Source organism: Paroedura picta, chromosome 1, assembly GCF_049243985.1.
Source record: "Paroedura picta isolate Pp20150507F chromosome 1, Ppicta_v3.0, whole genome shotgun sequence".
NCBI classification, from domain to species: domain Eukaryota; kingdom Metazoa; phylum Chordata; class Lepidosauria; order Squamata; family Gekkonidae; genus Paroedura; species Paroedura picta.
Genome location: NC_135369.1, coordinates 201,533,822 through 201,549,050, shown reverse-complemented (window position 1 = coordinate 201,549,050; position 15,229 = coordinate 201,533,822). Strand labels below are relative to the sequence as shown.

Sequence of the window (15,229 nt, the reverse complement as noted above, 5' to 3'; positions counted from 1 at the left end):
AGTCTGGAAATCCAGTGGGACTCCAGTAGATCTCCAAGCACCAACTGGAGTTTGGCAACCTTGATATGAGTCATGTGGTTTCTGTTCTTTTTACACTCAAAACAACCTTGTGAAATAATTATATTAATCTTAAACAGCCAGGCACTATCAAAACAAGTCTATTAAAAAACCCTAAATTTACTGGCTAGTGAAAACAAGGAGCAAAAGGAAAGAGTGGTGGTGATGAGAAGTAGAATTGAGTGGCCAAAAAAGTGGGGAAAGGTAAATGTTTTTAAAATCTGGCATGATAGATACGATTCCAGCTGCTAGGTGGGACCTGCGGATCTCCTGGAATTAGAGCTCATCTCCATGCAACTTTGACCAGATTCGCTGGAGAAAGGGGCCTATTCTGCACACGATAGATAATGCATTTTCAATGCACTTTAGAAGTAGATTTTCCTGTTCCGCAAAGGAAAATCCAGCTGCCAAAGCACATTGACAGTGCATTATCTTATGTGTGTGGAATGGGCTGCTTTGGAGGGTAGACTCCATGGGCCGTTCCACATTCATCCAAAATAGCACAATGGTTACTAATTGAAATCACTACAGTTTTGCCATTATGCACAACGTCGTTGACAATCTGCAACACTCCTGAAACCGATCTGCAAAAAGCGCTTCATTGTAGCGCTTTCAGGGAAATCCCAAAAAGTGGATTCACCCTCCGGAAAGCGCTATACTCCTGCAACCAATCTGCAACACTAGCGGGAAAGTTCTGTGCGTTACCATTGTTGCGGTTTTTGCAGTCTCTCCCCCTGGCTCTCTCCTCTGATCTTCCGGCGAAATGATCGCCATTTTTTTTTCTCCGAGCGAGCGGAGATCAACGCACCAGCGAGCCTTCGTTTACCCAGCAAGGCTTCCCTAGCTGCAGCCCCTCTGTTTAAAGTCACCAAGCACAAGCATCGCAGAGGCCCTTTTGCTGGTTTATTTTCACTTTATTTTTCACACTGTTTTCGGCTGAAAATCGCGCCCGTGAGGGGGGGGATTTTTTTTTTCCACTTGGGGGGAGCGTGTCAACGATGAAATGGCAGCTCAAACACCACCTGCTAGCTGGATGGGTCTCTCCGTTGCAACGAATCAACGCAGATTTGTTGCAACGGGTGTGTGTGTGTGTGTTTTTTAAACCTTCCTTTAAGGGAAAGGGGCTGTTTGGGAGCATGATAACGGCCGCCCATTGGCTGCTTGACGGCCAGGGGCGGGACGAGCTCGGCAATAGCGCTTCCTTTCTAGCGATTTTTGCCGAGACCGGAAGCCTGTGGGAAACGATAGAAACGCAACTGGATTCCCCTACAAAGGCAGGTATGCATAACAACGAATTCCACTATTTAAAATGGCGATTTTTCGTTCAGCAAACAATTTGCTACATGGATCCCGGTGTGGAATGGCCCCATATTTTGACTGACTGATTTTTATACGGCTGCTTTTCCAGTGGTCTCAATGGTGGTTTGCACAAAATAAAAATATTAACAATACAATAAAACCCCATAAAACACCCCTAAAAAGACAAATGGCGACCTATACTCATCCTTACTTTGTTGTTGTTATGTGCGAAGTCGTGTCCGACCCATCGCGACCCCATGGACAATGATCCTCCAGGCCTTCCTGTCCGCTACCATTCCCGGGAGTCCATTTAAGTTAGCACCTACTGCTTCAGTGATACCATCCAGCCACCTCATTCTCTGTCGCCCCCTTCTTCTTTTGCCCTCGATTGCTCCCAGCATTAGGCTCTTCTCCAGGGAGTTCTTCCTTCTCATGAGGTGGCCAAAGTATTTGAGTTTCATCTTCAGGATCTGGCCTTCTAAAGAGCAGTCAGGGCTGATCTCCTCTAGGACTGACCGGTTTGTTCGCCTTGCAGTCCAAGGGACTCGCAAGAGTCTTCTCCAGCACCAGAGTTCAAAAGCCTCAATTCTTTGACGCTCGGCCTTCCTTATGGTCCAACTTTCACAGCCATACATTGCAACTGGGAATACCATAGCCTTGACTAAACGCACTTTTGTTGGCAGGGTGATGTCTCTGCTTTTTAGGATGCTGTCTAGATTTGCCATAGCTTTCCTCCCCAGGAGCAAGCGTCTTTTAATTTCTTTGCTGCAGTCCCCATCTGCAGTGATTTTGGAGCCCAGGAAAATAAAATCTGTCACTATCTCCATTTCTTCCCCATCTATTGGCCATGAATTGAGAGGGCCGGATGCCATGATCTTTGTTTTCCTTACTAGTATCCCTTCAACCTGAGGGCCAAGCCTTCTCCCCTATTGCATTATACTCCGCTGAAGTCACTCCCTTCCCCCAAATCCTGCTCACTCCTGGCTCCACTCCCCAAGTCTCCAGATAGTTCCCAACCTGGAGCTGGCAACCCTAGTTCTCAGCCTCCAGGTGTCTGATGGAGATGTCGAGAGCCACCCCCCCTCCCCCCATTCTCCAGGTGTTTCGCATCCCAGGGCCGGGCTGACAGGTGCGGAGCTCCGGGGCAGGAGGCGAAGGAGCACTCCCGAGAAAGGCCGGGGAGGCCGCGACGGGCCTACTCGCTCCCGCCCCGCCCGCCTCTCCTCCTCCGCCTGCCCGAGAGGAAGGGCGACGCCGAGGGAAGCCTCCTTCCCGCCCCGGAGGCGGCGCCAGGCAGCGCGGGGCCTGGCCGGGCCTGTGGGGAAGGTAAGCCGCCGGGCGCGGGCTGGGCTGAGGGAGGCGGCCCAGCAGAGCCCCGCTCGGGCCCCTTCAGCCGCTTCTCCTTTGTCTCCAGCCGCCTCAGCGCCGCTTTCGGAAAGCACGCGTGTCGTCCCGTTCGCACGTAGCCGCCTGGGCGGGAAAAGGCAACACATAGGGATGCCAGCCTCCCGGGCGGGGCGGGGGGGGGGGTTCCCCGCCATTGCAGCTCCCCCGCCAGGTGACAGACATCAGCCTCCCCCGGACAACATAGGATGCTTTGGAGCAGGAGTAGTCAAACTGCGGCCCTCCAGATGTCCATGGACTACAATTCCCAGGAGCCCCTGCCAGCGAATGCTGGCAGGGGCTTCTGGGTATTGTAGTCCATGGACATCTGGAGGGCCGCAGTTTGACTACTCCTGCTTTGGAGGGTGGGCTCGGTGGCGGAGGACCCTGCCTCCCCAGGCTTGGTCCCCAAATTGGCCTGGAGCTGGCAACCCGGCCCTCACATCCCCCCCCCCCCCCGGAGTGGCCCAAGGGGACCTGGCATCCCAGGCAACACGCAAGGCTATTTACACACTCAGGTAGCTGAAGGGGATGGCGGAGCGGCAGGACCTCCGGCTGCAAGCCGAGCATCCCAAGGGACAGAGATGAGGGAGAGACCGCCCCATTGCTCGGTGGGTCTTCTGCAGGGAGGACATTTTTGCAAAGAACCGCTCAGAGGTGGAACCTGCGAGCTGAAGCAGTGTGCCCCAGTCTATCACTTCAGGTTAGAGCTCATTGTGATGGTTTTCATGGGACTTTACCTGGGGCTGCCCTCCCATTTGAGTTGCTGCATCTCCTCTGGTCACTGGAGGGTTGGGGTTGCAAAGTTGCAGGTTGGAAAACACCTGGAGCCTGGGTAGGACAGGAGCTGCAGTGGGGTATGATGCCATATCGGCCCTTCAGAGCATCCATGTTTTCCAGGGGAACTGGAAGAGCCAGGTTGGCGTAGTGGTTTAGGAGCATGGATTTCTAATCTGCTGAGCCAGGTTTGATTCCCCGGTCCCCCACGTGCAGCCAGCTGGGTGACCTTGGGTTCGCCACAGCACTGATAAAGCTCTTCTGACTGAGCAGTCCTTTCTCAACCCCACCTACATCACAGGGAGTCTGTTGTGGGGAGAGGAAGGGAAGGCAATTGTAAGCCGCTTTGAGACTCTTTCAGGTAGAGAAAAGCGGCATATAAGAACTAATTCTTCTGCAGTAATATCAGGGCTCTCTCAGGCTCACCTACCTCACAGGGGGTCTGTTGTGGGGAGAGGAAAGGTAAGGCAAATGTAAGTCGCTTTGAGACTCCTTTGGGTAGAGAAAAGCGGCATATAAGAACCAACTCTTTTTCTTCTGTTCTGACTGAGTAGTAATATCAGGGCTCTCTCAGCCTCACCCACTTCACAGGGTGTCTGTTGTGGGGAGAGGAAAGGGAAGGTGACTGTATGCTGCTTTGAGCCTCCTTTGGATAGAGAAAAACAGCATATAATCAATTCTTCTTCTCTGTAGTCTGGAGGTGAGCTGTAATTTTGGGGGATCCTCAGGTCCCACCTGGAGGCTGACATCCTTACCTCACATCCCTTTCAGCCCCTGGCCCCACGTGACCCAGTTCAGCTGAAACATAGGGCAGTTCTTCCTGCATCTTAAATTAGACAGACTGGTCACATGTGGCCTTTCTTTGTGGAGCAGATTGAACCAATTTTGTAAGAAATCTTCCTTCAGCTCAAGTGGCTTTTCCCACAGTAGAACAAAGCTTGAGTCCAGGGACACCTTGAAGACTAACGAAGTTGTAGGTATCATACCTTGAATAAAGCTTTGTTGGTCTTAAAGGTGCTCTTGCACTCAGCCTTTGTTCTGCTTCAGACCACTTGAGTCTGGCCCTTCAACAGAAAACTCACTCAGGGGAAGACACCTTTGACTGGAGGCATTTCAAAGCTTGGCTGAGAGGACTGGTAGGATCAGGGTAGATCCATGCCAATGAGTGCATACACACGCAACTGGTCGAACATGGGCCTCGATGCATCTGTGTGCTCTTGTTCCACACAACCTTACTTAGTGTTTCCTTAACTTCGGGTACCCAGAATGTTTTATTTTAATAGTATAGCATCGGAGACATCCTTAGCTTAGAAAATCACATGCAAGAACAATTGTACGACAGGGCAGCTCAGCTATTATTTCCTCTTGCCAGCTCACCTTGTCTTTTCCCTTGACTGCTCATCCTCTCTTGCTTTTTCTTTGTTGACAGAATATGGCAGCCTGCTTGCTGACAGGAGTGGATCAGAGAGGAAACGGAACAGGATTTCAGCAGTTTCACTGGCCAGCACTTAGGTTTCTGGATGCAGTTCAGCCTGCTGATTAGACAGGATGGGACCGGTGGATCTAAGGGAACCATCATTACTTATATATGAGGTCTTGTGATCCTTAAGATTTGCAGTTGAAATTTACCCATTATAATTTACATTGTGGGCGGGTACATAGAACAGTCTAACATAAGGTATAATGTTAAAATCTTGTTTATGTCAATTTGTGGGGTTGTGCTTGTATGTTTCTGGGGATGGGCAGAACAGAGGAGTGTTGCAGTTGACAAGGCAGCCCCAGGTATCTGGACACAGAAAACAGGTATTGATAGTGGGTCAAAGACAAAGTACCCCAACGAGTCCCTTGTGTGCGTTATTCTGATGTTACAGTGTTCTCTATGTAGGAGACACACCGGAAAGCGATTTGCTAAACGTAGCAGCGTCCTTTTGTGGCGTTTAAAAAGCTGCACAGGGAAACAGTCAATTTGATTGCTGTAATAGGTATGTTTTTTCCTGTTTTGAGATATTGCAGAAATTTATACTCTTGCTGCTGGGTTATTTCTGTAGGCCACTGAAACTGCATAGATTTGGGGGATTCCTGAACAAGCTAAACTGGAAGCTCTTGCAAGTTAAAGGTAAGGCAGTTCTTTGCTATTCTGCATAGTTCTTTGGTGTTTCCAGGGGCTGAAATTGAATACTTGTATGACCTGGCACCCCCTTCAAGGATCGCTGCCTTGTTGTGGCAAGGGGGCTTGCGTAGTTCAGTGAAGCTATGAGCTATACCGTGCAGGGCCACCCAAGACGGACAGGTCATAGCTGAGAGCTCTGACAAAAGGTGATCCACTGGAGAAGGAAATGGCAAACCACTCCAGTATCTTTGCCATGAAAACTCTATGGACAGTTCCAATAGGCATAACGATATGACGCCGGAAGATGAGCCCCTCAGGTCGGAAGGTGTCCAATATGCTACTGGGGATGAGCAGACAGCTAGTACGAGTAGCGCCAGAATGAATGAAGCGACTGGGCCAAAGCCGAAAGGACGCTCAGTTGTGGAAGTAACTGGTGGCGAAAAGACAGTCCGATGCTGTAAAGATTTTTATTCCATAGGAACCTGGAACGTCAGATCCATGAATCAAGGCAAGCTGGACGTGGTTAAACAAGAAATGACAAGACTGAACATAGACATTTTAGGAATCAGTGAACTAAAATGGACAGGAATGGGTGAATTTAATTCAGATGACCTTCAGGTATACTACTGTGGACAAGAATCTCGCAGAAGAAATGGAGTAGCCTTCATAATCAATAAAAGAGTAGGAAAAGCAGTCTTGGGATACAATCCCCAAAATGACAGAATGATCTCAGTTCGAATCCAAGGCAAACCATTCAACATCACAGTGATCCAGGTCTATGCCCCAACCACTGCTGCTGAAGAGGATGAAGTTGATCAGTTCTACGAAGCCTTACAACAACTTCTAGAAGCAACGCCAAAAAATGATGTGCTTATCATCATGGGGGATTGGAATGCTAAAGTAGGAAGCCAAAAGATAACCGGGATAACAGGCAAGTTTGGCCTTGGAGTACAAAATGGAGCAGGGCACAGGCTGGTAGAATTTTGTCAAGAAAATACAATGGTCATAGCAAACACTCTTTTCCAACAACCCAAGAGACGACTCTACACATGGACATCACCAGACGGTCAACACAGAAATCAGATTGACTATGTGCTCTGCAGCCAAAGATGGAAAAGTTCTATCCAGTCAATAAAAACAAGACCAGGAGCTGATTGTGGTTCAGATCATGAGCTTCTTGTTGCAAAATTTAGGCTTAAATTGAAGAAAGTAGGGAAAAGCACTAGGCCACTCAGGTATGAACGAAATCATATCCCCGACGAATACACAGTAGAGGTGACAAATAGATTTAAGGAATTAGATCTGATAGACAGAGTGCCTGAAGAACTATGGACGGAGGTTCGTGACATTGTACAAGAGGTAGCAACTAAAACCATCCCAAAGGAAAAGAAATGCAAGAAATCAAAATGGCTGTCTGAGGAAGCTTTACAAATAGCTAAGGAGAGAAGGGAAGTGAAAGGCAAGGGAGAAAGAGAAAGATACACCCAATTGAATGCAGAATTCCAGAGAAAAGCTAGAAGAGATAAGAATGCCTTCTTAAATGAACAGTGCAAACAAATAGAAGAAAACAATAGAATGGGGAGGACCAGAGATCTTTTCAAGAAAATTGGAGATATGAAGAGAACGTTTCATGCAAAGATGGGTATGATAAGGGACCAAAATGGTAGGGACCTCACAGAAGCAGAAGAGATTAAACAAAGGTGGCAAAATTATACAGAAGAGCTATACAAGAGCGAGCTTAACATCCCTGATGACCACAATGTGGTAGTTACTGACCTGGAGCCAGACATCCTGGAATGTGAAGTCAAATGGGCCTTAGGAAGTCTGAGCAACAATAAAGCTAGTGGTGGTGACAGCATTCCAGTTGAACTATTCAAAATCTTAAAGGACGATGCAGTAAAAGTGCTACACTCAATATGCCAGCAAATTTGGAAAACTCAACAATGGCCACAGGATTGGAAAAGGTCAGTTTACATTCCAATCCCAAAGAAGGGCAATGCCAAAGAATGTTCAAACTACCGCACCATTGCACTAATTTCTCATGCTAGCAAAGTTATGCTCAAAATCCTACAAGCTAGGCTCCAGCAATATGTGGACCGAGAACTTCCAGAAGTACAGGCAGGATTTCGAAGAGGCAGAGGAACTAGAGATCAAATTGCCAACATACGCTGGATCATGGAGAAAGCTAGGGAGTACCAGAAGAACGTCTACTTCTGCTTCATTGACTATGCTAAAGCCTTTGATTGTGTGGAGCACAACAAATTGTGGCAAGTTCTTAAAGAGATGGGAATACCAGAGCATCTTATTTGTCTCTTGAGAAATTTATATGCAGGTCAGGAAGCAACAGTGAGAACCGAACATGGAATCACTAACTGGTTCAAAATTGAGAAAGGAGTTCGGCAAGGCTGTATACTGTCACCTTGCCTATTTAACTTGTATGCAGAGCACATCATGAGAAATGCGGGATTAGAGGAGTCACAAATTGGGATCAAGATTGCAGGGAGAAATATCAACAACCTCAGATATGCAGATGATACCACTCTAATGGCAGAAAGTGAAGAGGAACTAAAGAGCCTGTTGATGCGGGTGAAGGAGGAGAGTGCAAAAGTTGGCTTGAAACTCAACATCAAGAAAACAAAGATCATAGCATCCGGCCCTCTCAATTCATGGCAAATAGAAGGGGAAGAAATGGAGATAGTGACAGATTTTATTTTCCTGGGCTCCAAAATCACTGCAGATGGGGACTGCAGCAAAGAAATTAAAAGACGCTTGCTCCTGGGGAGGAAAGCTATGGCAAATCTAGACAGCATCCTAAAAAGCAGAGACATCACCCTGCCAACAAAAGTGCGTTTAGTCAAGGCTATGGTATTCCCAGTTGCAATGTATGGCTGCGAAAGTTGGACCATAAGGAAGGCCGAGCGTCAAAGAATTGAGGCTTTTGAACTCTGGTGCTGGAGAAGACTCTTGCGAGTCCCTTGGACTGCAAGGCGAACAAACCGGTCAGTCCTAGAGGAGATCAGCCCTGACTGCTCTTTAGAAGGCCAGATCCTGAAGATGAAACTCAAATACTTTGGCCACCTCATGAGAAGGAAGAACTCCCTGGAGAAGAGCCTAATGCTGGGAGCAATCGAAGCAAAAGAAGAAGGGGGCGACAGAGAATGAGGTGGCTGGATGGAGTCACTGAAGCAGTAGGTGCTAACTTAAATGGACTCCGGGGAATGGTAGAGGACAGGAAGGCCTGGAGGATCATTGTCCATGGGGTCGCGATGGGTCGGACACGACTTCGCACATAACAACAACAACAACAAATGACCTGGCATAAACAGCAGCCAGTATGGGTGAAACTTACCTTTGGGAGCCAAGGATAGGACTTTATATGATGTAATTGAATAATGTCTTTAAAAAACAAGTACCTTTTATTAGGAGTGACAGAACTGATACAAAAGAGCATGGAAACATTCTGGTTCTTTGAAACTCTTTATTGGGTATTTTCTGATGTCGGGTGGTGGTGGGAAGATGTTTCAGGCCATGTTCCTAAAATCTTTGTTTTATAAGATCCTGGGTAAAATACTGAACACGTACAAAGATTTGAAATGATGCTGTTGGGTTGCATTCTTGGCTTTCTGGGTGAAGAAGCAAAAAAACTCAGAGCACTGGAACACCATGACTGCTACTATATCACCAGCAGCAGCAGCATAACAACAATATTTATTAGCTGCCTGTCTTCCTTGCAGAAGTCAAGATGGCTTACAATATAAATAAAGCATTCCATAAAAAGTCAGAATATGGTTGGACAACTCTGTACTCGCCCACCGGGGCCCATCATTGGCCATTTTGGGGGAGGTCAGGTCAACATGACCATATATGGTCATATCACTTGATAAATGTTTAACAAATTTTAAAAATATACAAGATTAATTAATTTCCACCCACTCAGGAAACCCTTCCAAGGCCATCAAGAAACCCCGGGGTTCCACAAAGCTTTGGTTGAGAAAGCCTAGTGTAATGTAATCGCTTTGATGTAATATATTCAGTGCCAAGGCAGTACATTTTATCCTGTCCTTTATTGTTTCTGTCATTTGGTTGGCTTTTCTCTGGGGAATTTATTTTCTTTCCCAGTTCTCTTTGATCCTTACCCCTTATAGATGTTTAATGACATGAACAGAATTACTTTTTCCAATAGATTGCATTTTTAAATTTTAGCTTTTGCTTATTTTTCTGATGGCCTCTACAGTTCGTACAATAGATTCATCGAAAAGAAGATGCTGGATGTTGGGAAATGGCCGGTATTTGCACTCCACTCGCAGGAGGAGCTAAAATTAATTCGCCAGGCCTGTGTATTTGGTAGCGCTGGCAATGAAGCACTGTACATCACTGAAAATGAGGAGGTGCGTTTCAGGGTCTGACTGTTAAATGATTGGATGTCTGCCACTATCAGAGCAGTAGATGTGGCATGATCAGGATTTGATCTCCAATGGTCAGGATTTGATCTCCTGAAAATGCCTGTGTGTATGATTTTCAAAGAGCAGGTTTCTATTCCTAATGACTTAAGAAGCAATGCATGAACTTGTGTATTAGAAGGTTCCATGTGGGGCAGCCATGGCAGAAGCACCATGTGCAATCTTCACTAGACTCGGAGGCTTTCCAGGCAGCCAATCAACATGCCGTAACAAGTTCCAGAATACAGATTCAGTTGAGTAGCTGTATAAGTCTGAAGCAATAGAACAAAGTTGGAGTAGAAGCTTTTGCGGGCATAAGCCTTCCGTTGGACTCAAACTACTGATGCTCACTTGATTAGGAGGCTAATGTGCATGCACATTGTATGCTCACTCTTCCCTGGAGAACAGTTGCAAGGAAATGTTTGTTGCTTGAATGAGGTGCTTCCCCTCTCTACTGGTCCTTCCTTTGGGCAGAGGTCTTCCAACTGTGTGAGCTCGAGTGGCAGCAGACCGGCTTGTCTGGAGTGGGACACGCTGCTTGCCAGCCTCCTCTGAAGGAGAATGGGACGGTGGGCTTGGCTGTGAATGCCCATTTTTGGGGCTCTAGGGAGAATGCCTTTCCTGTCCACATGGACTGGGTCTGCTGGTTTCCCCTGGGAAACTCAGTGCGTGGGTGGGTGGGGGCAGGGAGAATCTCATTCCATTTTCTTTTTAATTTTTCGAGTCCAGTGGCTCCTTTAAGACCAGCAAAGTTTTATTCAAGGTATAAGCTTTTGTGAGCACGCACACTTTCCTCAAATGCAGTGTCTTGGAATGGAAGTCATCAGCTCATACTTATAGGCAAAGTGTGAGAGTAAATTAACATACCTAATGAAATCAGGTAACAAATTCCAGAGATAAGCAGGAAAAACCAGCAAATTGGCTTTGTTGGTATTCACGAGATTGAATTTGAATGGGAAACATTTTGTGTATAATAAAAGTGTCCACATGAAGAGAATTATTTATTTAGATTTAGATTAGATTTTTATTTCCCGCCACTCTTGAGACTAGCTCATAGCGGGTTACAATCGTCCACAATTTAAAACCCCATTAAAAATAAAACAGGACATAAAATTACAGCATATAGATAAGAGAACACCCTCCGCCCCACATAAACATCATCCAATAGGGAAATGACAAGAGGGGAGCCATAACCCCCACCATAGATGACCCTGGTGTACAGCTGCTTAGGGGGAATCAGATCTTCTACTCGGACCCCGGCCTCAACCATAGATCTGGCACAAGAGCTCCATCTTGCAGGCCCTGCAGGATGCAGAAAGCTCCGCCAAATGAGCAGTAGATGGTCAACTGCTGACAGCTGTTAGCTGAGACCTCTCTCCTCTAGCATGAAGGCATCTTAGGGCATCATCTTCTCTGAAGAGAGCATTTGATAGTCTCCTCTGTTAGCAGACCAGAGAAAAACCTATCAATGTACTATTCCGAACTGCATTGCATGCCTTGAATAAAACTTTTGATGGCCTTAAGTGTGCCACTGGTCTCTAAATTCGTTCTGCTGCTTCAGACCCACATGGCTTCCCACTTGAAACAAGTTTTTTAGTAGCATTTATTCCTAGTTTTGCTGTTGCCATTTGTCGCTGGTTGGAGCATTGTTTTTCTTCCAGGTGGGATTTCCAGGTTCAGGTGGGGAGGGGATCTCTCCTGTAAGGGCTGCCTTGAATCGGGCTAGTGGGGAGCATTGGTGGGGAATTGCCCTGATCACACTCCCCTCATGCCTCTGGAGGGAAGGAGCACTTGCCCTAGGTCTAATGTACTACTCTGTATTAACCATATCACTTTGTAACAGGTTTTCGCCCTTGGCACTAACTGCAGCGGCTGTTTGGGAATAGGCGATACGCAAAGCACCATCCAACCACGACGAGTGGATACATTATGCGGCAAGAAGATAGCTTGCCTGAGCTGTGGGACTGGCCCTCATGTGGTGGCAGCTACTACCAGTACGTTCTGTGCTTTGAAACTTAGTAGTATGTGTGAGTTGAACCCTTTCAAGGAATATTGGGGATATTCATATATATCATAAAGAAAAGTTAAAACAGTATTTATTGGTTTGCATGCCCCCAACTACTATTTCTAGTCAAGGGGTTTTGGGATCAGGAGCTGGTCTTCCATTTCTCCCAGTGGTGATGAGGCCAGCATTTATTGGTGGATGTTATTTTGTGCCCTGAGCATAAGCCTGGTGGAATAGTTTTCTGTCTTGCAGGCCTTGTGGAATTGATTTAGGTCCCACAGGGCCCTGATCTTCCTCAGGAATACATTCCACCAGGCTGGGGCCAGGGCCTAAGAGGCCCTAAGAGGCCTAAGAGGCCCTGGCACTGATCAAGCCCAGTTTCACCTCCTTTGGGCTGGGGATCCTCAGTAGCTGTTGTTCTGCAGGTCTTAAGGGTCTGGGGGAGTATAAAGGAAAAGACAGTTCCATATGTATGCCGATCCCTGAACATATATGGCTTTGAAGGTTAACCTTGAACGAGATAAAAGCTCATTTCTGGTGAATCGGCGGTTTTGAGAACCTTGGAACTCTTATCAATACTTACATGTGTGGCATTTTGATGGAAATTGCACATGGACCTTAGATATTTGGAAACTGTTTATAGAAATGTGTGTGTAGATCCGTAATCATTTTTGTTATATCTTTGTCTTTTTTCCCCTTAAAAAAGCCTTCCTTGGTTGCTGGATTGGGGCTTTTTCCGCCCTTGTTCTTTTGTTTCTTTCTAATAGTAATTTAAAATAAAGTATTGATGGAAGAGGCTTCACATTCTACATGTGGCACAAAATTTGAGGTAGAATTTGGCATGTCAGTATTTTTCAGTGCGTTATTTTTTAACAATAGGGAAGATCCCTTGGAATGATTGTTGGACCCCACAACTTTCTGTTTCAGTTATTATGCTGAAGATTGGCCCCTGCCAAAACCTCCCTTGTTTGGGATTCTAGTTGAGGGGCACAAATACAGGACATTATACATTGCAATGTTTTTTTTTAAAAAAATCATCTTTGTATTTGTTTTAATGTTGTTACCTGCCCATAGCATTGGAAGGGAGGGATATAAATAGAAATGTAGTAGTATTAGTTGTTGTCGTTTTGGGCTATTTCCCCCTCAAAAGATGTACTGGGAATTTGATGCCCGATGCTCTTTCATAGTCATAATTGTTATTGATTTGATGATGCAGCCATTCAGTTGTGTTCATCTCTTGGCGGTCCTATGGCTTAGCTGTCTTTTGATCTTCAGCCACTTCTTTTAGCTGTGTCTGCTGTGGCCAGTGCCCGTTTTGATCGTGTCTAAATTGAATTAAGTCCTTTATATTCTGCTTTTCTGTACTCAGGACAGCTTATCAGTTTACAACATCAAAAATACAAAGCCAAAACCACTGCGAGAAACTTCAAAGCCTGTCAGTTGAAGCAGAAGCCAATATGTCCAAATGAGAAATGGGACTATAAATAATATAATGGGCAGGCCCATATGGGCAAAGTCAGTCTTCAGTTAGAGGGGAAAGTAATAATAATAATATTTATTTATCTCCTGCCCTTCCAATGCTCAGGGCAGGTTACAACCTTAAAAACATATATGGTTAAAACATTAAAACAATCTTGTTTTGCTAGTACTGCCCTCAACTAAGTCCCAAATGGGGGTGGGGTGGGTTTGGCAGGAGCCAGTCTTCTATCTCCTTGGTGTAGTGGTTAAGAGCGATGACTTCTAATCTGGCGAGCCGGGTTCGATTTTGCGCTCCCCCACATGCAGCCAGCTGGGTGACCTTGGGCTCCCCACGGCACTGATAAAGCTGTTCTGACCGAGCAGTGATATCAGGGCTCTCTCAGCCTCTCTCAGGCCAACTTCACCTCTTTTGGGCCGGAGAGTACAGAATCTTTCAGGATGGAGCTGCAGCCATTACGTACCTATGAAGAGATGGATTGTTCATAATATTAGCTTTTATGAAATTCTAAAGCTGGCTTTCTCCTCCCTTTATTATAGATGGAGAACTGTATACGTGGGGACATAACTCGTACAGTCAATTGGGAAATGGAACAACCAATCACAGTTTACTTCCTTGCCAAGTCTCCACCAACCTGGCAAACAAAAAAGTGGTTGAAGTTGCTTGTGGCTCCCATCACTCAATGGTTTTGACATCAGAGGGGGAGGTAAGAATGGCTGTTTCTAGGCAGACAAGTTGCTTTTGACTACTCTGCCCTGACCTGGATGGCTCAGGATGGCCCAGTTTTTTCAGATCTCGGAAACTAAGCAGAGTCTGCTCCAATTAGTGCTTGGATGGGAAGACCAAAACGGTTGTCCAGGGTTGTTACGCAGAGGCAAGCAATGGCAAACCACCTCCTAATGCTTCTTGCCTTGAAAACCCTAAGGAGTCACCATAGATCAGCTGTGACTCAACAGCACTTTCTATCACCACACTGCAGCAGGGGTGGCCAAACTGTGGCTCTCCAGATGTCCATGGACTGCAGTTCTCATGACCGCCCACAAGCATGTGCTCCAGATGTCCATAGACTACAATTCTCATTAGCCTCCGCCAGCATGTGCTCCAGATGTCCGTGGACTGCAGTTCCCATAAGCCCCCACCAGCATGTGCTCCAGATATTTGTGGACTGCAGTTCCCATGAGCTCCCGCCAGCACGTGCTGGCGGGGGCTCATGGGAACTGTAGTCCACGGGCATCAGGAGAGCCACAGTTTGGCCACCCCTGCTGTATACAAACAAAGCAGGGACAGAATTCAGCCTTGGATAAAACAATAAGAAGAATCTTTATTCTAGAAGCCCACCCTTCCCATGAGGCACAGGGCAGATAACATCAACAGCAAAATACAGTTATAAATAACATTGAAACATGGTTTCGATTAAGTTAAAAACATTTTACAATCCGTACCTCTGCCGATTAATATAATCATCGAGGAGGATGGGTCTGCTCTTCATATTCTATCAGATGGTTCCCCAGGGAGGCCAGCCCATGTGATGTTAGTGGGTGTTCGGTCCCCAGCTTCAGCCATAGGCGTGGTAGAACAGCTCTGTCTTACAGGCTTTAGTTAAAGCTCGAGTTCTATCACCCATGCAATCTGATGAAGCTCAATGCTGGGTTTTTTTGATGACTATACTCTCACTTCTGAAG

At 46.4% G+C, this 15,229-nt stretch overlaps 1 protein-coding gene across 1 annotated transcript in view; it reads left to right on the top strand.

Annotated features, from left to right (window-relative positions):
• Window positions 1-2,507: 2,507 nt before the first annotated feature.
• Window positions 2,508-15,229, top strand: part of LOC143827220 (RCC1 and BTB domain-containing protein 2) — a 35,162-nt gene continuing 22,440 nt past the window's right edge. The window contains exons 1-6 of the mRNA XM_077316616.1: window positions 2,508-2,682; window positions 4,946-5,109; window positions 5,565-5,632; window positions 9,861-10,014; window positions 11,909-12,059; window positions 14,087-14,253. Of these exons, the coding sequence (XP_077172731.1) occupies window positions 9,889-10,014; window positions 11,909-12,059; window positions 14,087-14,253 (444 nt within the window). The 5' untranslated portion in view covers window positions 2,508-2,682; window positions 4,946-5,109; window positions 5,565-5,632; window positions 9,861-9,888. The remainder of the gene's footprint in view (window positions 2,683-4,945; window positions 5,110-5,564; window positions 5,633-9,860; window positions 10,015-11,908; window positions 12,060-14,086; window positions 14,254-15,229) is intronic.